Consider the following 26,051-nt stretch of genomic DNA (forward strand, 5'->3'; position numbering starts at 1 on the left):
CCTTGGTCACATTGTATCTAGCGAAGGAATTCGAGTGGATTCACAGAAAATAGAAGTAGTGAAGCAATGGCCTAGACCTACCTCTCTTACAAATATCAGAAGCTTCTTGGGTTTGGATGGTTATTACAAAAGGTTTATGGAAGAATTTTCATCTATAGCCTCTCCATTGACTAGGTTAACTCAGAAGAAGGTCAAGTTCCAGTGGTCAGATGATTGCGAGAAAAGCTTTGCAAAACTGAAAACTAGGTTGACTACAACTCTTGTTTTGACTCTACCAGAGGGCTCAGATGGTTATGTGATCTATTGTGATGCATCCAGAGTCGGCCTAGGTGTTATGTTGATGCAGCGAGATAAGTTATAGCCTATGCTTCTAGACAGCTTAAGGTGCATGAGAAGAACTATCCAAGTCATGACCTCGAGCTTGCAACAGTGGTGTTTGCACTTAAGATCTGGAGGCATTACTTGTATGATGTTCACAGACCATAAGAGCCTTCAATATGTATTTACCCAGAAAGAGTTGAATCTTCGCCAGAGGAGATGCTCTCAAGGACTACGACATAAGTGTGCATTACCATCCTAGTTAGGCTAATGTAGTAGGAGTTCTTAACAGACTATCTATGGGTAGTGTAGCATATGTTGAGGAAGTAAAAAAAGAGCTAGTGAAGGATGTTCTCCAGGTTGCTCGCTTGGGAGTTTGCCTTATGAGCATATCGAATAGTTGTGTAAAAGTGCAGAATGGGTCAGAATCTTCATTGGTAGCAGAGGTTAAGGAAAAGCAAGACAGTGATCCAATCTTGCTTCAACTAAAACGTGTAGTCCACCAACAAAGAGTTGAGGTCTTCTCCCACGGAGGAGATGGTGTACTTCGCTATCAAGGTAGATTGTGTGTTCCTAATATGGGTGAATTGAGACAACATATTCTTGCAGAAGCCCGTAACTCCAAATATTCTATTCATCCAGGCACCACTAAGATGTACCACGATCTGCGGGAAGTCTTTTGGTGGAATGATATGTAAAGAGATCTAGTAGATTTTGTGGCTAACTGCCCCAATTGTCAACTAGTGAAGGTAAAACATAAGAAACCAGGGGGTATGACGCAAGAGATCGACATTCCTACTTGGAAGTGGGAAGTGATAAACATGGACTTCATTACAGGATTACCTCGTACTTGCCAATAACATAACTCCATTTAGGTGATAGTTGACAGAGTTACTAAGTCTTCTCGTTTTTTGGCGGTCAAGACTACAGATTCGGCGGAGGACTACGCCAAACTTTACATTAATGATATAGTCAGGTTGCATGGGGTTCCTTTGTCTATCATCTCAGATAGAGGTCCTTAGTTTACCTCTCATTTCTGGAAGTCTTTTCAGAAAGGTCTTGGTACTCAAGTTAACCTTAGCACAACATTCCATCCTCAGACGGATGGTCAGGCAGAGCGTACAATTCAGACCTTAGAGAACATATTGAGAGCTTGTGTGATCGATGATGAGTCCATAATTTGGACTCATTTAGGGCTTTATTTTAATAGAATTAGCGTCTTCAAATGCATATTTTGTCTCAATAACTGATGTAAATCCTTAAGTTTCAGGTATTTGGAGTTTGAGGCAAAGCATGGACACTACTTGGCAAAAAGAAACAAGGCAGCTGAAAAGAACGAAGAAATGAAAGACTGGAGATCGATGAGCGCAGTTGGCGAGTTGCCGATGGGCCTGGAGATCACCTTTTGTTCCTGTGTGCTGAGCCCTGAAGGGAAATATCAAGTTGGCGATGAAACGGAGCAGTCAGCGCGTCACTGAGCAGTTTCGCGAAGAAGTACTATATCGCCCAGCAACCCAAAACGCAAAGAGGCTGAAGGCTAAAGCAAGGAGGTGATGAAATCAACCAAAAGGCGAATCGCCGAATGTATCGGCAATCCCGGCTAACTACGCCAAATGGTCCTCCGCAATAGAAATTTTCAAACACTATAAATACTTGTTTAAATATCATATCATAGGGCTGCTATTATTCGAACTTGTTACAGTTTTTTAGAGAGTCTAAGTTTTAGAGGGTTTTGGAGACTTTGTTCTAAAACCTTGAAGATTCAAAGGGTTTCAAATCCAAGAAATTGGATGTGGGTCAAGAAGATTCTTCACTCTTGACGTGTTTTAAGACTTAATTCTTCATACTCAGTTGATCGAAACTAATATTGGTATAAATTTTTATCTCTCTTACATGTCTAGCTAAAACCCCAATTCTTGGGGTGTGATTTTGTGAATATGGGTTAAATTATCTGTTGGGTCTTGCTTGTTGATGGTTTATTTGTTGTTTAAATTTGATTTTGTTTAGTAGTTGTGTATGAACTTAATGGGATTGTAGTTGTAAATACGATTTTATCTTAGTATTTCTAGCTTGCTCGAGAGAGGTCGTAAAACTAAGACTACTAAAATGATAGCCGATGGTATTGGGTCGACATGAGTTCAGCTCGAGAGAGTGAATCCTAGTCCTTCTCCCACACATTCAGCTCGAGAGAGTGAATGGTCTAAGGCGTAGGCTGTGCTTAATGCGGCAACTTGGTGTTTGAGAGAAACCGAGTTGATTCGGGGTAAATTGCTCGAGAGAGAATTTACCCCCACTATAGTCTAGCCTAGTCACAAATTCTCAACAATTTACTATAAAAAACATGTACCCGATAGTCTAGTTTAACCCGTATTCCTATCACATCCCAAGAATCTCGTCTCCTTATCGCATTTCCTTATTTTTTTACCCCATTGTTTAGTTGTTAATTAATACAAACCCCCATTGATAATTGACACTTGCGTCAATCCTTAGATTTAGTATGTTTTTATTCGTTAATATTTATACCTATGACTAATTAGAGTTTGATTTTATTTTTCTACTTATTCTCAAAACCACTCCATGTGGGAACGATCCCAACCCTTGGTTGGGTTATATCACTACAAACGATCATTTGGTACTTGAACCGAAATAGTGTTAGTTGATTACGTCGAACATCAAAATGGCGTCTCTGCTGGGGAATGATGTTAGTTGAGAATTTGTACTTAAGTAGGATTTTCATTCTTGTTAGTTGTAGTTCTACTTACTTAATTTTTAGTTTAGTTTTGTTTGTTTGTGTAAATATTTCAGGAAGCATGAGTGTTGATGGCAACAACGGCAGCCAGGTGGGCCACCAAGACGACATCAGAAATATCAACAATGTCAAAGAGCCCAACATTAATGACCCCCATCTCATGGGAGGTATTGGGGCCATCCATTTACCTCCAGCCGAAGGAAATGCAGTGTTCCATATAACATGCACTATGTTGCAATTGTTGAAACTAAAGGGACTTTTCAATGGATTGGCTCATGAGGATCCTCACGAGCATCTTCGAAACTTCGTGGATGTGTGCGAACCATTCTCTTTCAAAAGCATCTCTCAGGAGTCAGTTCGGTTAAGGTTATTCCCTTTCTCGTTGATAGGAGAAGCGTGCAAGTGGTTGGCAGAGTTGCCATGCGAATCTATCACTTCATGGGAGGAGTTGGTCACCGCATTTAATGTGCGATTTTTTCCCTTCTTCGAAGATGATGACTCTTCGAGACAGTATCCAATGCTTTAAGTGTTTGGAGGGCGAGCCAATTCATGAGACTTGGCTGCGATTCAAGAAGTTAGTGCTCCAATGCCCGACTCATGGCTTGCCTGACATTGTATTGCTGCAATATTTCTATTGGAGCCTAGACTCGGTGAACAAGGGCGTTGCCGGCCAACTTTCGCCAGAAGGATTGATGCAACAACCTTACGTGATAGCAACTCAGCTATTGGATGGCATGACCACGATAAATCGGGCTTGGTACACCCATGAAGATCAAGTCTCCCCTCTTACATTCAAATTAACCAAGGAGCAGATGGAAAAAGATCAAGAGAGGGACCAAAACATGGCCAAGATCATGACACAACTTGATATTTTGTCCAAAAATGTCATGGGAGCTGGTGCTCGGGGTGTCAATGTTGTGGGTATCGGGTGTGCAAATCCTGAGGAGACGAAGTTTGAAACATTTGTATAATGAAGAGGTAAATTTTCTAGCCAACCAAGGCAGTGGTTATCGTTCAAACTACCCAAGGCAGGGTGGTAACCAAGTTTGGGCTAGAGAAGATGGTTGGAAGGATCGCGACAGATAATGGAGGGACCGAAATCCTAATTGGAAGGATGGGAGAAGGACATGTATGTGCCTCCCCATGAGCGCCAAAAGATTCTGAAGGTGGCAAGTTTGAGGATATGCTTTCTCGTATCCTTAACAAAGTTGAAGGGTCAGACAAAATTTTGAAAGAATGAAGGAAGATGTGTCCACCCTTAGCCAGACCGTCACCTCTCATTCAGTATCGATAAAGCAGTTGGAGACCCAAATGGGTCATATATCGTCTCATCTCGATCCGAGACAGCAGGGGGGTTTGCCTAGTGATACTATGGCTAACCCCAAGAATGAGGTTTGAATGTGGACTTGCGTCGTGCCATGACGTTAACTAAGGCGTTGTTTAGGAGGCAACCCAAAACCCATAACTATTTTTTTTATTTGTGTTTTGGTAAACTAATAGTGTGTTGTTTGTACAGGTTGAAGTGTGGAAAGTGTGCAAAAAAAATACAGGGTAGTGAGCAACAGGTCCAGTCGGCGGGTCACCGAAGAGGTCGGTGAACCCGACCTTATCTACCATTTGACTCAAGACATCTTCAAATTGGAGTCTGTAAAACTCGGCGAACCTAGAAAATTATTGGCGAATCGCCGACCATGTCAGCGATCTCGATGGAAACCGTCGTTGGGACCCCCACACTCACTAGAGGTTTTGTAATATTCAGCGAGGTGAATGAACACTCAGCGGATCGCCAAGAGGTTAGGCGAGCGCGACTAATGTCGCCGAATGGGAGAAAACTGGACAGTTTTGTAGGCCAAAGGTTTAAAAATTCTAACTCATTCACTTTCCATCACTTCTTATCTTCCCAAACTCACACCCGCACACTAGTTCCTATATTTTCACATTTTTAGAGTTTTTTAAGTGCGGATTTGTGCTCGAGATTGGATTGCATTGCCACCTAGCATATCAATAGCATTTTAATCGGCATCTAAGGTTGGTTTCCGAGCCCTGAGTTTCTTTTATCAAAAATTGTACTCAAATGCAATAATATCATTTTGTTAATGTATGTTGGGCCTCTCTGGTAGGATTAGAATTTTTGATTTCCTATTTTGATTTGATAATCTTGCCCTTACTAAGTTAAATTGTTGAAATCCCGTAATTGGATGCCTTAAACTGGATTAAAATTTGAGGGGTTGTGTTTGGGTATGATGGGTCTAGGCTTAATTGAACTAGTGCATGCTTTGATTTTATTTTCGGGGGTTGTGGGGTTGAATTCGAGAAAGTGGGTTGAAGGTAGGCATGTTGGGTCATTTGGCGAGCTGCGTCGAGCTCGCCAAACCACTCGGCGGTTCGCCTAGTGCCCCTATCTCGCCTTTAATTTCTTGCTATGTTAGTAGTTGAAGTCTGTAACTTTCGGCGAGAAGCCTGAGGTCGCCAAAAGCACTCGGTGACTCGCCGAAAGTCTTTTCAGTCACCCTTTGTTTGCACCCCTGAACCTTTGTGCACTGGAACTTTCGGCAGGCCTATCCTTGTTCGCCGAAAGCTATCGGCGACACGCCCAGTGGTCCTCCCCATTGCCTACTTGCCACAGTATTTAGAGCTAATTCCTTCAGCGAGCTATATGTAGCTCGCCCAAGAAATTCGACGATTCGCCCTCTGGTTTGGCGAACATGTCTAAAATTGTTCTGATGTGCTTTTGTTTAGGTATTTCTAACTTCTCTTCGAGATTTTACAGCTATGACTAAATCAAAAGCTGCTGAAAGAATAACACCAGCCCAAGAGAAGTCTAAAGGGATTGTGATAAATGAGGATGCAGCTACTTCGAAAGGTAAAGCTATGAAACTACCCACAACTACTGGGAAAGGAAAGGGCAAGAGGCCCACTTCTGCCAGAAAAACCATTACCCTACACCCTAATATTCCTTCATGGGCCCGAGGATTCTGCAGGGCGGTGCATGTCTTTCTAGCAGACTCACACTCAACAGAACTTGGTGAATCTGGTACTGTTGTTCCTCTTGATGTAACCTCGGATACTGATTCCCAGGCTCAGGGAGGCATCGGGCACTGATGCCCAAACAAATGGAGAGACTGCATAGACAGGATCCCCTCTTTACCTCCCTCTCTGTTTTGCTTTACTTCACTGTTGAATAATTTCTATTTGCATTTGAGGACAAATGATTTTTATTTGTGGTGGGGTGAGGCCTACCTTTTGTGTGAATATTGATGCTTCGTTGTTTTGTGCATATAATTGGGTCGTTGTGCTTATAATTGTGTCTTACACTGCTTCTTGTAGATGTTTGAGCTTGTGGCTCCTTTTATTTTAAATTGTAAATGATTTTGACCCTTCCAAAAAAATTTAAAATTTTCACCACCTCTTGTACGTGTGGAATGTGGCTGTTCTTTAGCAAATTTGAGTCTCGGTTTTGATCTATATCAATGACTCAAATAGTGATCATAATAGAACAAACATGAATGTGCGGCTACGATGAGACCAATTGAAGTTACATAGTCAATATGTGAACTCTTTGCATCTCGTTGTGACTAGCCAATTATCGAATTGATTCTTTTGTAATGAACGTTGCACACTAGCGAAAGTGTGGAGTCTTGTTTGACTTTGGTGTCGATGCATTGTGTGATGAGCTTATTGTGAACCATGCATGATAACACCTAGAATTTGCCCCGTTGGTCCGGTCGACTAAGTAAGGCTATCTCTTGATATGATCTTAGGCAACTTCAAAAGAGTGTGAGCTAATTTGACATATACCTCTTTTGTGGCTTACCTTGTGAGTGTGTGAACCTCTTTTAAACACCCCTTGACCCTTACCTTTCTTTGGAAGAAACTTGATGAAAACATGACCTTTATTAAATCCACTACCTATAATCCTCGTGATTTATGGTTGATTGAATAGCCAACTTAGGCCAAAAGCCTAAGTTGGGGTGTGGTGAAAAGAAAAGGCAAGTCAAGAAGTGCAATAAAAGTCTCTTTTAGCCCATGGTGTTGAGAAAAATGGAACCACTCCATACAAAAAAAAAAGACAAGAGAAAAGAAAAAGAAAAAGTTGTGAAATAAAGTTATGAGAAATGTCAAAAGAAATGGGGTTCCGAACAATCCATGGAAGTGAATAATGGGATGACTTATGAGCACTAAAGAAATTGATAAAAGAAGAGGAAAGAGAGTGTTGAAATCACCACATTTCATGAGGATGAAAGTCACTGAGCCTAAGTGAACATACCTTTGCACTCATCCCCATTACAAGCCTTGAAAAAACCTTTTTGATCTTGAGAGAGCTGAAACAATTATTGATTGGAAAATACGGGCAAACCTAGAGGGTGAAAGCATGCATTGTGTTCTTCTTTGTGAGAGTGAGCGTTGTATTTGATTCCAAAATTTTAAATAATTAAACCATTGCGTGTGAATATGGAATCATTCTTTGTGTGAGAGCATTTGAATACCTTTGTTGACTCGAACTTGCATTTGAAGCAAGTATAGTGAGCTTGAGATTCTTTGATAATGGTGTATCACAACTTGAGTCTTTGAGTATAAAATTGATTCTTGCATGAGTAAGTTGAGCCTTGTTGTGTACATTCATGGTTGAGTCTTGTGTAGCACTATTTGAGACATCCTTTTTGGACTGCCGAACTTGAGATTTACTTGAGGACAAGCAAAAGTTTAAGTTGGGGGTGTTGATAAGTCCACAATTTGGACTCATTTAGGGCTTTATTTTAATAAAATTAGTGTCCTCAAATGCATATTTTCTCTCAATAACTGATGTAAATCCTTAAGTTTCAGGTATTTGGAGTTTGAGGCAAAGCATGGACACTACTTGGCAAAAAGGAACACGGCGGTTGAAAAGAACGAAGAAATGAAGGCCTAAAGATCATCGAGCCCAGATAGCGAGTCACCGATGGGCCTGTAGATCGCCTTTTGTTTCAGTGTGCTGAGCCCTGAAGGGAAAGATCAAGTTGGCGATGAAATGGAGCAGTCAGAGTGTCACCGAGCAGTTCTGCGAAGCAATACTATATCGCCCAGTGACCCAAAACGCAAAGAGGCTGAAGGCTAAATCAAGAAGGCGATGAAATCGACCATAACACTCAGCGATCTCGACTAACTGCGCCGAATTGTCCTCCACAATACAAATTTTCAAACACTATAAATACTTGTTTGAATATCATATCATAGGACTGCTATTATTCGACCTTTTTACAGTTTTTGAGAGATTTTAAGTTTTAGAGGGTTTTGGAGACTTTATTCTAAAACCTTGAAGATTCAAAGGGTTTCAAATCCAAGAAATTGTATGTGGATCTCAAATATTCTTCACTCTTAATGTGTTTTAAGACTTAATTCTTCATACCCAATTGATGGAAACTGATATTGATATAAATTTTTATCTCTTTTACATGTCTATCTAAAACCTCAATTCTTGGGGTGTGATTTTGTGAATATGGGTTAAATTATATGTTGGGTCTTGCTTGTTGATGGTTTATTTGTTGTTTAAATGTGATTTCGCTTAGTAGCTGTGTATAAACTTAATGGGATTGTAGTTGCAAATACGATTTCATCTTAGTGTTTTTGGCTTGCTCGAGAGAGAGGTCATAAAACTAAGACTACTAAATTGATAACTGGTGGTATTGGGTCGACATGGGTTCAGCTCGAGAGAGTGAATCCTAGTCCTTCTCCCACACATTCAGCTTGAGAGAGTGAATGGGCTAAGGCGGAGGCTGTGCATAATGCGGCAACTCAGTGTTCGAGAGAAACCGAGTTGATTTGGGGTAAGTTGCTCGAGAGAGAATTTACCCCCACTATAGTCTAGCCTAGCACAAATTCTCAACAATTTACTATCAAAAACATGTACCCGATAGTCTAGTTTAACCCGTATTCCTATCACATCCTAAGAATCCCGTCTCCCTATCGCATTTCCTTATATTTTTACCCTTTTTTTGTTGTTAATTAATACAATCCCCATTGATAATTGATACTTGCATCACTCCTTAGATTTAATATGTTTTTATTCGTTAATATTTATAGCTATGAATAATTAGAACTTGATTTTATTTTTCTACTAATTCTCAAAACCACTCCTTGTGGGAACAATCCCAACCCTTGGTTGGGTTATATTACTACACGAAATCGTTTGACACTTGAACCAAAATAGTGTCAGTTGATTACATTGAACATCAATCGACTTCAAGGGTAGTTGGGATGATCACCTTCCTCTTATAGAGTTCACCTACAATAATAGCTACCATTCTAATATTCAGATGGCCCCTTATGAGGCATTGTATGGACGTAGATGCAGATCTCCTGTTGGTTGGTTTGAAGTAGGTGAAGTAGCCTTGATAGGACCAGATTCAGTCCATGATGCTATGGAGAAAGTGCCACTCATTAGAGATAGACTTAAGACAGCCTAGAGTCGCCAGAAGTCTTATGCAGATGTAAGGAGAAGGGAACTAGAGTTCCAAGTTCATGAGTGGGTTTTCCTGAAAGTGTCATCAATGAAGGAGGTGATGAGATTTGGCAATAAAGGGAAGCTCAGTCCCAAATATGTAGTCCCTTATAAGATTCTGAAAAGGATTGGTAAAGTGGCTTATGAGTTAGAAGTACCAATAGAACTAGTAGTAGTACACTCGATTTTTCACATTTCACTCTTGAAGAAGAATGTGGATGATCCAACATCTATAGTACCTTTAGAGAGTGTGGCTTTGAAAGATAGTCTCTCATATGAGGATGTACCAGTTGAGATTCTCGATTGTCAGGTTAGCAGGTTGAGAAACAAAGAAGTCGCTTCAGTCAAGGTTTTGTGGAGGAGTCAGTCCGTAGAGGGAGCTACTTGGGAAGCAGAAGTAGCCATGAAGTCCAAGTATCCTCACCTCTTTCCTTCCGATTCCACTCCAGTTTGAGGTAATAGTTCCTCTTTAGTTTTTCAGTCATTCATGCGCAGATTCGGTCTTAGTACCATGTTCCTTCAGTTTGTACTTACATTTTTAGCGTATTTGCATGTTCTTAGAACTCAATTCAGTCAGAAATTCATTTCTCAGTGTTTAGTGGTAGGGTTTGCAGCTCTTTCCCTCCATTTCTAGTTTAGTCTTCATTCGAGGACGAATGATCCCAAGGGGGAGATAATGTAATACCTCAAAAATCAGACCCAGAAAAAAATTGCAGAAATCTCACTTTGACTGTAAACCACGACAGGGTTCACGGACCGTGATAGGGACCACGGTCCATTGACCTTCCCGTGGTGGGGGAGTTGGACTCCACCAGGCCCTGATGTCAGACCACGGGACCCTTCACGGGTCGTGGTCTTAACAACGGACTGTGGTGGCGTCCGTAGAAACGAGGCAGTAGACCCCCCTAGCCAGCCCTGAAACTCCCAGGCCTAAGTGAAGACCACGGACACCTTCACGGTCTGTGGTCCTTCACACAGCCCGTGGGAGGGTGAAGCAGGGCCCTCAGACCATCAGACCAAGTGAAGACCACGGGGGCCTTCACGTCCCGTGGTCTTTCACACGGTCCATGGTGGATCCCGTGAAGAAGCCCCTAGAACCAGAGGTCACTGAATCAAGAACCACGACCCACTTCGCGGTCCGTGGTCCCTTTCACAGTCTGTGAAGGTGGCCATGGTTAGCCCCGTCAGCAATTTAAGTCAGGGGTCTTTTAGTTTTTTCCTTTTTCGTTGGACCCCTAAACTATGTCGCTTTAACCCTAAACTACGTGGTTTTGGTTAGTTTTAGCCTTGAAACATAACTAGAACTTACCTAAGTCAAATCATTAATCAAAACTTAGAAAAATTAGAGCTTGAGAGGAGAAAACAAGTCAAGAACCCTAGTTCAAGAACGCAACTAGATTCCATCAGTTCCAATCTCGAAATCGAAAGATTTCTCCGTGGAATTCGTCACCAGGTATGTGGGATTTCACTAGTGGGTTCCTTTCGCCCATTAGGTCCCTAGAATTTAGTCAGATTCTTGATTCCCTTATTATAACTAGACCTAGGGTTTCTAGAACTTCAACAGATTATCTGACTTAGTTATTTACATGTTCCTAATCAGATTATCATGTTATTACTTCGTTTCTTGCATGAATTTCAGAACCCTAGCTATGTAGTTCTTTAGTTCTTGAATTACACATCCTAGGTCAGATATTTCAGATATACATGCCTCAGTTTTTGAATGTGTCATTATCAGTATATTAATGTTGCATTCTCAGTTGCATGTCAGTTTTGAGCTATCCAGTATATTGCATGTCAGTTTTGAGCTATTCAGTATATTATAGTAATTCAGTCATAATGTGTTAATCATTTATTGGGAGTAACATAATACTGAGTTGGACTAGGGTCAGTCACCCGTATAGTCCCATAACTATGAGCCACGAAGGTTGTAAGTCCCCTCTGTGGGCATCATTAGTGATCATGCCAGTCATGCCTCTATACATGTGGCAGGGAATATTGGGTCCTCTCAATGAGACGTATACATCAGACTCCACATTTAGCTCATGTGGTTTTATTGTCGGTTATTAGTAGCTCCCATAGTTCAGTCAAACTATATTACATTGACCACATTTACAGTGCAGTCAGTAATCAGTCTCAGCATGTTATAAATTTGGTCATTGCATTCAGTTAGCTTAGTATTCAGTAACTATATCATGTTCAGATTATATACTTGCTTTATTGGTTTTTTAGTTATATTTTTATTTCAGCTTTACTCTATCATTCATGCTTAGTACCTTTCAAGTACTGACACATACTCTGCGCTACATTTTCTCGTGATGTAGATCCAGGTTCTCAGCATCCAGACCACACATAGATCAGTTCCCGATCTCCAACTCAGAAGCATCAGCAGTGAGTCCTCATTCTTTGAGGACCATAGTCATGTTCTATTTCAGTTATTTAGTCTTTAGTTTCAGTTTTGTTAGATTTAGCTGGGGGCTGTCCCAACACTTCTAGTCAGTTAGAGGCCATTTTCAAACANTATATTGCATGTCAGTTTTGAGCTATTCAGTATATTACAGTAATTCAGTCATAATGTGTTAATCACTTATTGGGAGTAGCATAATACTGAGTTGGACTAGGGTCAGTCACCCGTATAGTCCCATAACTACGAGCCACGAAGGTTGTAAGTCCCCTCTGTGGGCATCATTAGTGATCATGCCAGTCATGCCTCTATACATGTGGCAGGGTATATTGGGTCCTCTCAATGAGACGTATACATCAGACTCCACATTTAGCTCATGTGGTTTTATTGTCGGTTATTAGTTTCTCCCATAGTTCAGTCAAACTATATTACATTGACCACATTTACAGTACAGTCAGTAATCAGTCTCAGCATGTTATAAATTTGGTCATTGCATTCAGTTAGCTTAGTATTCAGTAACTATATCATGTTCAGATTATATACTTGCTTTATTGATTTTTTAGTTATATTTTTGTTTCAGCTTTACTCTATCATTCATGCTCAGTACCTTTCAAGTACTGACACATACTCTGCGCTACATTTTCTCGTGATGTAGATCCAGGTTCTCAGCATCCAGACCACACATAGATCAGTTCCCGATCTCCAACTCAGAAGCATCAGCAGTGAGTCCTCATTCTTCGAGGACCATAGTCATGTTCTATTTCAGTTATTTAGTCTTTAGTTTCAGTTTTGTTAGATTTAGCTGGGGGCTGTCCCAACACTTCTAGTCAGTTAGAGGCCATTTTCAAACAAAGTTAGATTCAAATTAGTATTTGAGTTAATATCTCTTTTGTATTAAACTCTCAGATTTTTCATATATTCGGTTTTAGTATATGGGTATTCCCCATCATTTCAAATTTACTTCATGTTTTAAGCTTCCGCATCAGTTTATTATTTCTTAGTATGCTTATGATATGCCAGCAGGGTTAGCTTGGGGTCACTTGTGATCCTATGTCCCATGTCCGCGTCTCAAGGGTAGCTCGAGGCGTGACATCAAGTTCATGAATGGCGTTTCACAAGTGGGTTCATTCAAATTCTCTGAGATTGCATCCCCCAAACAAATTTTACAGTGTCGAAAATTTTTTGCTATTGTCTCTTGCTGAACATTTGTTGTCCAAGCAGGGATTGCAAAATTGATAGAATCCAAAACATTAATCTTTACTGGATCAGTTTGTCCCACTTCATAGCCTTCTAATATCTTACGATAAAATTTGTTACGATAATACATCTTGAAAACTCTTATTAGCCCAGCATCACAAGGTTCAATTTTGGATATCATGTTGGGTGGCAAGAAAAATAATTCAACATTTTGTAGTCCTTCAATGTTTCTATTATGGGCTGGACAATTATCTACCATAAGCAAAACTTGTCTACCGTGCATTTTGTGGTCAAACCAACAAATATATTCATCAAAAAACACACTTGTCATCCATGCTTTTGTTTGCACGATAGTGACAATATTCAATAAATATGATACATAAATTAGTAAGATTCAATGATTTTGATGTATTCGTTGTACTTTATATATAATATAGTTTTTTTTATGTGAAATCAATAAATATGATACATAAATTAGTAAGTTACAATGATTTTGATATAATCAAAATTAACCTTCATTAAATCTCAAACCATTCTTTAAATTAATAAATATTAATTTATCGATTAAATAATATCTCTATAAAATAATAAAATTTCATGGTCCCACCTATATTAATTTATAGAGATTTTACTGTAGTATGTATTCTCATTTCATTAGATCATTTAATCTTAACCAACAAGAGTTACTTTGGAGTCATTAATATTTATTCATACTTAACCATATGTATCATATTCAAGTTTTAAGTATGAAATCACCTTTCTTAAAAATCATTTACCCCAATGAAACTTCTAAATATAAATTCGTATTTATTCTATCCCCAACACAAATATTAAATATTGGATGAAATTTTTTTATTTTTTTAAAAAAGGTTTAACCTTAGAAGATATTACGTCAAAAAAGATATTTAGTGGCAATAATTTTTTCTTTAAATATTTAATGATAATCAAATTATTGTCATTACATTTAGAATGTTAAAATCTTTAAAGACATGTATATAAAATGTTGATAATAAATATCATATCATATTATTGCAACTTTTATTATAGTGGGAGTTGATATATTTTTGTGCAAACATTTGTGTTGATAAATTTTACCTCATTTTGGTACTTTTTAAAATTTTTTTTAAGAACTCTCATCTTTTTCACTTTCTTAGTGATTCGAATTCATAATTCTAGGAAAGAGAAGGTGTGTATAGGTCTCAGTGAGGAGGTGTGAGAGACTGTTTGTAGGGGTATACAGAGGGGTAGAGGTAGGTCGAAAAGTATTGGGAAAGGTGATTAGACAAGACATGAAACAATTGCATATTACTGAAGACATGATTCTAGATACGATGAAGTGGAGATCACGTATTAAGGTAGAAGGTTAGTAGAGGTTAGTAGAGGTAGGCTAGTTGTAGGGGTATGCAAAGGGGTAAAGATAGACATAAAAAATATTGGAGAGAGGTGATTAAACATGACATAATGCAACTGTATATTATCAAGGACATGACTCTACATAGGATGAAGTGAATATCGTGTATTAGGGTAGAATGTTAGTAATGGTAGAGTGTTGTCTTACCTGCAAGGATTTAGACCTATAATTCGTACCTATCGTAGTACTAGTCGTACACTTGTAGTTCTTGTTTCTAGTGTTAATCATCTTATATTGTTTACTGAGTTTCAGTTACCATACTATTTTGTTGTTATTATTACTTCTTTTGTCCGGCACTACTTTTCTTATTTTAGTGTTATGTTTTCTGCATCGTTGTTGGGTATTTGTCCTGAGTTTCTTACCATAGATGAATAAGATAAAGTTTTCATATTTTGCTAGTTTTTTTCTTGTAGGAAAATGTTTAGGACTCTATAAATAGATGTTCGCTTCTTCTAATTTAATTAACATTCACAATGTAGTCTAGAGGCTTTGAGAGTTTTGGTTAAGGGGAAGAATTTGTAGAACACAAGTGATACGTTATCACTTGTGTGAACCTCTTTGTAGTCCGAGTGAATTAGATGATATTATTTGTCTCTATATTTTGTAATTTTGATGTTTATATAGTGAATTGTTCATCTCTTTTATACCGAACTACGTTAAATCTTTGTGTTATTATCTTTTTCATTTTCAACCTTATAATTAACAATAAAAAATATTTACCAGGTGTCCTCTTTTTGTTCTTTTTATTTTTGGGTAAAGGAAATTGAAATTGAATGATATAAAAAGCTATTAAATCAAAGAATTCTGCAAATTCTCGATCATCACTGTTCCCGTCGTCTTTCATTCTCTCTCATTTTTCTTACCCAAGAAAAAAGGAACTAACAAAATTATAATAAAAAATAAAATAAAAAACTACCTGATCGCCAGATCTGAGAAGATCCCTATATTATATTTTCTTGTTTTCTTTCTTTAATCCTTCATTTCTTTAATTGATACTTAAAAGATGCAATTTTATATGAATTCTTCATTTTTTTGCTAAATGGGTATTGATCAAAATGTGTAACTGAAACTGGGTAAAGCTTCTTTTTAATTTACTTTTTTTGTTTTCTTGTTTTGGGTTGGTAATAAAGATACATTCTTTATTAATATTCAGAGAAGAATGATTTATAGATTTTTGTAGATTTTTAGTTTGATTAAATTATGTAGGTTTAAACTGGGTTCGGTTTTTTTGGTTAATTTTTGCGGGGGAGATTTTGATTTTACCGGAAATTGATTTGCGATGATGACGTCATCACCTCCGCCGCAGTCCGACGACGGAGGAGGAGGATCGAATTATATTCAACACCAAGTTACAAAATTTGATACCCTTCCTGGTGTAGCAATCAGATATGGTGTTGAGGTAATTTTTTTTGGTTTTGGTAAATAATACAAATAAAAATATTGGTATTTTGTAGTTGAAATGGAGTAATGAAGGATTCGTATAGTCGATCCTGACTTGTTTGGGACTGAGGGTTAGTTGTTGTTGGATTGAGTTATCGGTATTTATGAGATGTTGCTTCATGTGTTCTGTGTTTTTACTTTTGTTTTGATTATAGAAAGAATGGAGGAATTGGGGATTTTTGAATGAATAAATTTGATGCATTGTTCATATGATTTTACCTGGTTTCTCTGTTTGTGTGGGCTATAACAGGCTGCCTGGTTGATTAGTTGAGCTGCCGTAGTTTGCAAAAATGCCATTTTCATTAAAATATAGAAAGAGATTTTTGGACATTGACAAGAGAGTGATAGCTTAGTGAAATGAGGTTGTTGTGTTCGAGTTGATAAAAGAAAAAGTTCTTGTTTAGCTCCTCATAAAGGAGGTTTGGTGGGGATGGGGTTTGCCATATTTGGTAAAAAAGAGAGAAGAGAATTCTTGTGAACGATGTAATAGTGAAAATTGACGAGGGAGGCACAATATGTTAGAGTTGGGTGTTTATTTCCCTTTGATAAGTAAAAAAGAAGAGGAATAGTTGTTGAGGTGGTTTGATTTTACTGTGTTGTCTGTGAGCCCTTAATTTACAGAAGGAGGACGAGTCAGCAGCTCTAGTAGTTTTTGCATGTGATCATCAAAGTTCTCTTGGATCCTTTATTGGTTGTAGATGTGTGCTTTTACTCTGTTTTCCATGTGCCCATAATTGATAGAATGAAGACGGACCTAAATGTGGCAGCTCTAGAAGTTTTTGCTGGTGATAAACGTAACTATAGCATCAAATTCTGGTGGATCGTTTAGTGGTTGTAGGTATGTAGTGGCAGAGCTCATTTTGGCATGTACTCTCAACTCTGCTGTCAGTATATTGGATTCTAGAGCTATGGTTAGCCAGCCACTGCTCTTAGGGGTCGTTTGGTAGGCCGCATTAAAATAAATAATTCATGTATTATGTATGGTATTATTTAGTACTATGTTTGGTAGGAATTTGGGCCTATGTATAACTAATCCATGGATATCCCTCAAATCATTTTAATTAATTTATTTATTCTCTTGATTTTATGTTTTATATTTAACTAGTAAATTTATTTAAATAAATTAGCTTACAAATTATTTAGAGAAATTGTTTGTTACTACGTAAATTCAATACAAATTAATACAATATTTGAAATTGTGAGTTGCTTAACATTAACTAATTAAAAAGGCAAATATATCAACGTCTTAATTGAATGTGTATATATATTTGTGTGGTTTCTAATTATTTGTATTTGAACAATTTATAAAATTGCATACATATTAAAACTACAACTTGCAATTTTTATGTGTAAATGTAGATGATTTATTCAGTTTTACTATTGTTTACGTCTTTTCAATTTTAAAAGTTGATAGTTTATCTTTTTTTTTTTAAATTGAAAATTGACATTTTGTAAGTAATCAATTTACTAAGATGACAATTATTTATCCTCAAATAATTTAAGTGAAAAAAAAGGCAAACATGACAACAAAATTGTTCTTCTCATAGCTAGTTAGAAGGCCATAAAAAATAATATTGTCCGGCAATTATTTACCTTAACCTAATTACATAATAATTCAAGGGTATAATTGAAAGGAGTTTTTTATAAAGTTTTAACCCAATTCCAAAATGGGTTTGGAACCAATGAACCAAACACTTGGTAAAAATAAACCCTGCATTACTAATCCATGTACTATTAATCCCTGCATTACTAATCCCAGCATTTGTAATCCCTGCATTATTCATTTTTGTACCAAACAACCCCTTAAAGGCTAAAGTTTATCTTTTTGGCTATTATTATAACAAATGTCTTTATGCACTTACTAGTTCTTCTTCTGCCATGTCAATACATATATATTATTATTTTTTGCACACTTGCAAGTTTTCTGAGAATGCCAGCTGATTTTATGAACATTTTGAAACAAATGCGAGGATAAATAGTGTGATGATTCAAGGAGTTTTGAACTTATTCTGTTAGGTGACATGCTAAGCATGCAGTTTATGTAATGGTGAACTTTAGTTTGTTTTATTTTTACTGCAAAATCAACATATCTTTTATCATTTTGCACCTAGGATCGCATCCTCCAAATAGATGATGGCTTTAACATGGTGTGCAATCATCTAATGTGACAGGTATCTGATATTAAGAAGTTGAATGGGCTGGTTTCGGATCTCCAAATGTTTGCTCGAAAGACACTTCAAATACCATTACCTGGGAGGCATCCACCATCACCCGCTGTCTCAAATGGTCAAGACACCCAAGGGTACTATAATGTTTCTTTAGAATCTCATGCCAGTGTCTCTTTCCCAACATTTCCTCTAGTACTGGTTATAAAGCCTTTATTTTAATGAACTTGTTGTACTAGTCTGAGGATAAAGCTTTTATCTTCTTTTTTTTAACTTTTCATCTTCTGCTTAGATGTTTGAATTATAATTGCTTGTTTGCACGTTTTTCCTTTGTTATTCTTCTTGACATGAAAGCTATACACGGTATATTCTGCTCTGTTCAGAGCTGCATTAACTCCTTAAGAAAATAGTGCTTATTGTACGTGGGCACCCTTTTGATATAATATGGTGTTGGGGATCTGATCACAGTTACCTAGAGATGCCTTCATAACTTTGCATGTTGTTTGAACTTTTTGTTCTCAGCTTTCATTCCTTTTCTCTCTTTACAAATTTGACATGAATTAGATATTTCACCTAACAAACCACAATCTACCCCTTATTTGTTAGTTGAATGTTCTCATCTTTTTTATTTGTCTTTCACTACATGGAACAAGTCGTATCAGCTTGTGGTTCTCTGTTATTGTGATTTGTTTGTGTCACCTGTAGAATATAACCTGCCGTGTTTCACTTAGATATTTAAGTAGGACTTGTTTAGGCAAGAGCTTTATATGTGGGTCTGATGGAGAAAAGCTTCAGATGAGCCCATTTACCTTGGGTGGATCTCTGTTGTATGTTGGAAATAGAAATTTCCATTCAAGGCACTTATAATTTGTGTTGTGCTGTATAAATTTGTTTACGTAATCTGGTTTGTGGGTAATATTACTTCGTCTGATCCACTTTATGGGACACAATTACTATTTGGGAAGTCAAATGAGTTTTTCTTTAACCACAGTTTTTTCAATTACTTTCTAAAAATAACTATTGTGACTTATTGTACTTTTTTTTGTAATTTAGTAATGCATAAGTTTATTTAAAAAATCTTGAAGATTCTATGTCAAAATTCACACCGAAAATTAGGTAATTTGACCATCGTACTTTGTATCATATCATGTTAAGTGGAATGGAGTGAGTGTAAGCATTATTAAAAATCCTGTCTAAAAGGAAAAAAGACAGACAAGCTTTGCTTTGTCCACAAGAACTTTACTGAAAGAAAGAAAAGATTGTCCACAAGAAGAATTTCTTGTATCATCTATAACTATTTTCATACAAAGTTGATGTTTAGGTGGTTCTTATATATTAGTATCATCTGACAATTCGTGGGGTCTCATGGAGTTGCAGAAATCATGTTCTATTATATGTTTTCAGGTACATATTCTGGATTACTTTTTCTTGAGAATTAGAATGAATTTGGTAACGCTTGCACTAGTATGGATTAGAGAAACTAAAGAGGATATTCATATTATTTCTCAAATCACTAGTTTCTGTGGAACCGCATTCATATGAACTGCTAGTCTAATGAAGATTGCTTAATTCTTCTTAAGTTGATATAACGTCCATGTTGAGTAGTATCTACGACTACAAGACTATTTTATGTATCTTAGTCATTTCTGTCTCATTGGCTTCTTGAGTACCACATCTTTGATATTCTAAAGCTTTAGAACTTGTGCTGAGCTATGTGGTAACTGTGATTTGTTTCTTGACAGGCCAAGCAGCTCTGAGCAGATCCCTCCGAGCAACCAATACCCTGATTTGTTTGGTTCATTTCAATCCCTGAAGTTGAAGTCTTCCTCCCAGCAAAGAGTTTCACCAGCCATGAGCTCTTTACTAGGTTATCAGGGCCCTAAACTGGCAGATCAGAAAGTTGCATCTGAAGGTTTTGAAATGGCTGTCTATCGTAAAGGAGTATCACATTATTTAGAAGATGGACCATTTGTCATGTCAACTCCTCATTCTAATCAACCACTCGGTCTTCATAGAAAATGTAAAAGTGTAGCTAATGATATGTCAGAGAACGGAGTAGGTAGCGCTGAAAATGGCTCTAATAGATTGTTCGAGAAATTGTCTAGAAGGCGTCAAAAATCTGAGGCTGATTTCAGTTCCCGCACCCCAGAAGTGCTGTTGAAAGAAGATAACAGCAGTGGCAGCGGGTTTTCTGCTGCTGCTGGCAAGGGATTGGCTTTGCGACCTAAGTCAGCTAGTCGAATTCTCCTTGGACCAGATGCTGAAGCAAGTTCCATAAATCCTATCACTATGCTGTTGAACGATTCTTTTCTGAACGACAGTGCAAGTGTCAGGAAGTCATCAAGTACACCGAGTTTGCAGGAATCAGACAGTAGCACGTTGTCTTCCCTGTGGACAACATCAAAGTGGAATTTGAAGCCAGATTTCCAGGCAATTTCTACTGCAGCAATTACCAAACCAATCTTTGATAGCCTTCAAAAACCCACCGGTCCTCGAAAAAGCAAGACTGCTGTTGATTAGCTATTCTTTCTGCATTTTTTGTTAGTCCTCTTCTTAACACCTAGAAACTGAAAACTAGCTATAGAAGTAAAACACTAAAAATACTTGCTTATTGCTGGCATTTTATCTTTTTTCTTCCATTCCTTTTTTTGTGTTGCAAAAATAGGTTAAGTTTATTCTTAGAGTTGAAAATCTGTAGCAGCACAGCAAAGATCTGTGTAGTAGAAATTTTTGTTGCTTCACGGACCTTCCAAATCCTATATATGTTAAGTACATATATAGGTCTATTTATCTGTAACTGGGAGGAAAGATCATTGGTTATATTATTAAAATATATTTGACATTCTTTCTGCATATCTTGATTCACATGGTTTTGATTCATTCAATGTATATCAATGTGCTTCTGCCACAGTTTTTAGAGACTGGGGACTGAAAATAATTACATTGCATGGTCATCTTTGAGTTGTTGCACGGAGGGTCTTTCAGAAACAATCTCTCTATCTCCACGAGGTAGGGATAAGGTTTGCATACACCAGGGGCGGAGCTACAGTGATGTCAGGGTGTTCAACCGGACACCCTTCGTCGGAAAATTATATCATATATATAAGTAAATGGTACCCTAAATGACTACTTAATATATTTTAGACACCTTGAGCCCATCAAGCATGAGTAGCCCAGTGGTTCTTGAGGCTGAAAAAGTAGTGTGCATGGGGAGCGCAAATTCGATCCTCACCATCAACATTTTGTCATTTATGCCATTTTTTATATTTTAAAAAGAGCATTTTTTAGTAACTTTCTAAATCTAAATAATAGTTAATAAATCTATCATTAGAAATAATTAAAAATTAATTTTGTCATTTATGCCATTTTTTATATTTTAAAAAGAGCCTTTTTAGTAACTTTCTAAATTTAAATAATAGTTAATAAATCTATTATTAGAAATAATTAAAAATTAATATTATTTGATAAAATAATTCTTAATTAGATACAACTTAAAAATTTAAGGAAAAAGATCAAAAATTTAGAAGTGAATCAAAATTTTAATTGATTTGACTTTGATTTTTTTTAAAAATATAAAACATATTTTTTTATTTAATTTAAGTTAATAAACAACCCTGGAATTTTATATAAAATAACTAAAAGCAAAAAAGGTTCCATATAGAATTCTTTTTTAAAAGCCTTGTTTGATTGTACTCTTTATTTTACATGTCTCGTTGTTATTGTCGTCATGACTTGAAGCATAAAAATAATGTCATTCTAAGTTGAATTTTCTCCATTTGTCTCTCTTTTTTTTCTTCCGTACGATCACGTTATATTAAACTAAATCTACATATTAAAATTATGAATCAATTAGTTTAACTTAAATTTTTTTTGTACATTTGTTCATAAAAGAAATTTAATTATTAATATTACGTAGTTTGCTTTTAAAATTTTCAATACACCCATTCGTCATTTTTTTTAGTTAATGTAATTCTTGGACATCCTTCGTAAAATTTCTAGCTTCGCCACTGGCATACACTATCATTTCTAAACCTCACTTGTGAAATTACACTAAATATATTGTTTTTGTCCTCTTTAACTCAGAAAAAGCTCAAAGTAGGCCATGCTTGCTATGTGCAATTGTTAAGATCTCCAAACCAGGAGTGCTTCCCTGGTCCATAAAAGATTTTCTTTCATGTGATGCTTGAGGGCATGGCCTAGCAATTAATAAAGGAAGTGAAAATCACAAGAGATCAGGGTTTCTAGCATAGACAAAAAGAGTTTGGTGATTTTGCTTTTGTACTATTGATGGAGAGAGTCACTCCGATATTTATATTACAAGAAATAGCAAGTACCTATGGAAAGAGTTAAGGTGTGCTCAAATTAACTCAAAATTTGCCTTTACAGGAAATATATTTTTTCCCATGCAAGAATTGAGATGTGATAATGCAAAACAACCGTTTTTGTGCTGATATACATTGGTATGTTTAATTGCATATAATTTTGAGAGAAGTTGAGCGAAAATGCGCTTGACGCTAAATTACATTCAATATTCTATCATTACACCATATTGATGATCCTCCTTAAATACCTATCCATATCATATGTTTACATCAAATATTCCTTAACCATGTGACACATTGTGCAATGAGATCCAAATGATTGCTAGGATAATCACAATTAGTTGTCAAACCACCAAAAAAATTGCCACCAATCAACCAAATTTATCTAACTAGTGCAGACGAACAACAAATATGCATAGTATGATAGTATTTCATTGAATTAAGGATGGATAAAATTTAAATAATAGCCTCAAGAAAGGCCATTCTGTGCAATTTTCTCATTTAGGATTGAGGAATGCACTAATAGTCACTTTAGGACCGCTATTTTAAACATGTAGTTAATATTTTTCAAAGTATTTTAAATTTAGTTGTCTTCCAATCAAACGTGAGACTCAAATTAAGGGAAAAAGTCAATTTTTGACAATGCAAAACTCTAGACTCAAAGGTCTTAAAAAAAAAAAGCAAACAAAAAGAAGCAGTCGTTTTATAGCTGTTTAGATTTATACTTAATACTATGAAATGTGGTACTAGATACTAAGGGGTCGTTTGGTGTGATGGATAAGAGAAAGTTATCCTGGGATAAAAATTTAGTGCCTCTTAATCCGTTGTTTGGTTAGACAAGATGGATAATTTATCCCAAGATTGACAAATAGTACTGAGATAAGTTATCCCTCCCCGAGGGTGGAATAGTAATCCCAGGATAACTTATCCTGTGATAAAGCATGTAAATTAACAAAATTACCCTCCTTAAACTCTCTTTTATACACCACTTATACATTCATGTATATTAATATAATTTTAAACAACTATAATAACATTCACAACTATGGGTGGGCATAAACACCGAAAAACCAAAAAACTGAACGAACCGAATTATTTTGGTAATTCGGTTTCGGTATTTCGGTTTTCGGTTCGGTATTTGGTATATGGTTTTGTATTTTTCAGTATTTCGGTTCGGTTTTCGGTATGTAATTTTTGTGTAATTCGGTTTACCGAAATATATTAAATTATAATATATATTAATATTATATTAATTATGAATAATAAATATTATAATTTAAAGTTAAAAACAAAAGTTTAGCTTTTCAAACTTTTCAACTTTACAAAAGGCAAAAATTACCGTTCCCACTTCCCACGTCTAGTCGTCTACAGACTATAGTAGCGTCGACCATTCCGGCGACCAGCAGCATGCAGCAGCTGCCAATCGACCAGCAGGCAGCCGTAGCACAACAACGACCGGTAAATTTCAATGTTATAACAATGCTTCAATGTTAACGACAATTTATTATTTTGAATCATACAATAATTTGAAAAACAGAGTAAAATAAGCAAAAAGAAATAAACAAAAATAAAATAAACAAAAAAATTACAAAATTTTCAAAAGCCCACTAAACAAACCCATAACAAAAAACCGAATTAAAAAAAACCGAACCGAAATAATAAAAACCGAACCAAACCAAATTATTTCGATTCGGTGTTCGGTACACGTTGTACAAGAACCGAAAACCGAAAAAAAACCGAAACCGAACCCAAATACCGAATGCCCTGCCCTATTCACAACCTTACTTAATCGTTGTTTTTATCATAATATATTTTTCTATTAAAAAATTACATTTTATAAATACAATTTTTATTTATGAATATATTATAAGTTGATTTTTTTTTTGCCTAATTTTATGTTTATTTATATTTTGATTTCTCTTAAAATATTCACTCCACTACTAAATTACATATTTTGAATTACGTAGTTTATTACTCACTTAAAAATTATATTCTATGTATCCATTAAAATGTAGATAACTTTAATAATAAAATTTCTTTTACTTTGATAAACTTAAAATGAAAGTTTTATTTTTAAACTTAAATAAGATCAAAAGTTTTATTTTTAAGCTAAATAAGATGAAAGTTTAATTTTTAAGCTAAATAAGATGAAAGTTTTATTTTTAAATTAAATAAGATGGAAGTTTTGTTTTTAAGTTAAATATGATGAAAGTTTAATTTTAAAAACACATGGCACAATCATGGAAATACACATATAAAAATATTTGAGCTAAATAACATGAAAGTTTGATTTTGAGAATGAATAACTAAAGTTTGTAAAGAAAATGTAAAAAAAAAAAAAAAACTTAATAAGGTGAAAGTTATTTTTGTAAACAAACAACTTATTATTAAAAATTATGCAATGGATATAAGTTTGAATATAACAAACCAAAGAAGCAATAAAAACNGCCCACTAAACAAACCCATAACAAAAAACCGAATTAACAAAAATCGAACCGAAATAATAAAAACCGAACCGAACCAAATTATTTCGGTTCGGTGTTTGGTACACGTTGTACAAGAATCGAAAACCGAAAAAAAACTGAAACCGAACCCAAATACCGAATGCCCTGCCCTATTCACAACCTTACTTAATCGTTGTTTTTATCATAATATATTTTTCTATTAAAAAATTACATTTTATAAATACAATTTTTATTTATGAATATATTATAAGTTGATTTTTTTTTTTTGCCTAATTTTATGTTTATTTATATTTTGATTTCTCTTAAAATATTCACTCCACTACTTTTTTTTTTTTTTTTAACCGTGGTTTCTGGGCGTCGCTTTGCGAACCCGACTAGCTGTACCCATCGGGTCCCGCTGTTTCAAGGCGGGTCCACCACAGTTAGTTCCACGGGGCCTTGGAGACGCGGCCGGTTTGTAATGCCTCCAGTGGCCCTGCTAGGGCTCGAACCGGCGACCTGAAGGACTTTGTCCCAGGCCTTTACCAGCTGAGCTACCCCTCAAAATATTCACTCCACTACTAAATTACATATTTTGAATTACGTAGTTTATTACTCACTTAAAAATTATATTCTATGTATCCATTAAAATGTAGATAACTTTAATAATAAAATTTCTTTTACTTTGATAAACTTAAAATGAAAGTTTTATTTTTAAACTTAAATAAGATCAAAAGTTTTATTTTTAAGCTAAATAAGATGAAAGTTTAATTTTTAAGCTAAATAAGATGAAAGTTTTATTTTTAAATTAAATAAGATGGAAGTTTTGTTTTTAAGTTAAATATGATGAAAGTTTAATTTTAAAAACACATGGCACAATCATGGAAATACACATATAAAAATATTTGAGCTAAATAACATGAAAGTTTGATTTTGAGAATGAATAACTAAAGTTTGTAAAGAAAATGTAAAAAAAAAAAAAAAACTTAATAAGGTGAAGGTTATTTTTGTAAACAAACAACTTATTATTAAAAATTATGCAATGGATATAAGTTTGAATATGACAAACCAAAGAAGCAATAAAAACCACTCCAACAGAACTAATCCCAATATAACTTATCTCAGC

At 35.9% G+C, this 26,051-nt stretch overlaps 2 protein-coding genes across 5 annotated transcripts in view; one reads left to right on the forward strand and one right to left on the reverse strand.

Annotated features, from left to right (window-relative positions):
• LOC125844725 (MAP3K epsilon protein kinase 1-like) overlaps nt 1-26,051 on the reverse strand; it is a 468,061-nt gene that overhangs the window by 358,453 nt on the left and 83,557 nt on the right. The gene's annotated exons all lie outside the window — the stretch shown is intronic.
• LOC125844740 (uncharacterized) lies at nt 15,365-20,776 on the forward strand. 2 transcript variants are annotated; one of them, XM_049524073.1, is made up of 3 exons: nt 15,365-15,953; nt 18,166-18,296; nt 19,902-20,776. In XM_049524073.1, exons 1-3 carry the CDS (start codon nt 15,834-15,836, stop codon nt 20,677-20,679), a joined length of 1,029 nt encoding a protein of 342 aa, XP_049380030.1. In that variant the 5' UTR covers nt 15,365-15,833; the 3' UTR covers nt 20,680-20,776. The 2 variants fall into 2 exon arrangements, with proteins under 2 accessions (XP_049380030.1, XP_049380032.1); XM_049524075.1 differs by lacking the exon at nt 15,365-15,953 and adding an exon at nt 16,460-16,905.

Source organism: Solanum stenotomum, chromosome 11, assembly GCF_019186545.1.
Source record: "Solanum stenotomum isolate F172 chromosome 11, ASM1918654v1, whole genome shotgun sequence".
Taxonomy (NCBI): Eukaryota; Viridiplantae; Streptophyta; class Magnoliopsida; order Solanales; family Solanaceae; genus Solanum; species Solanum stenotomum.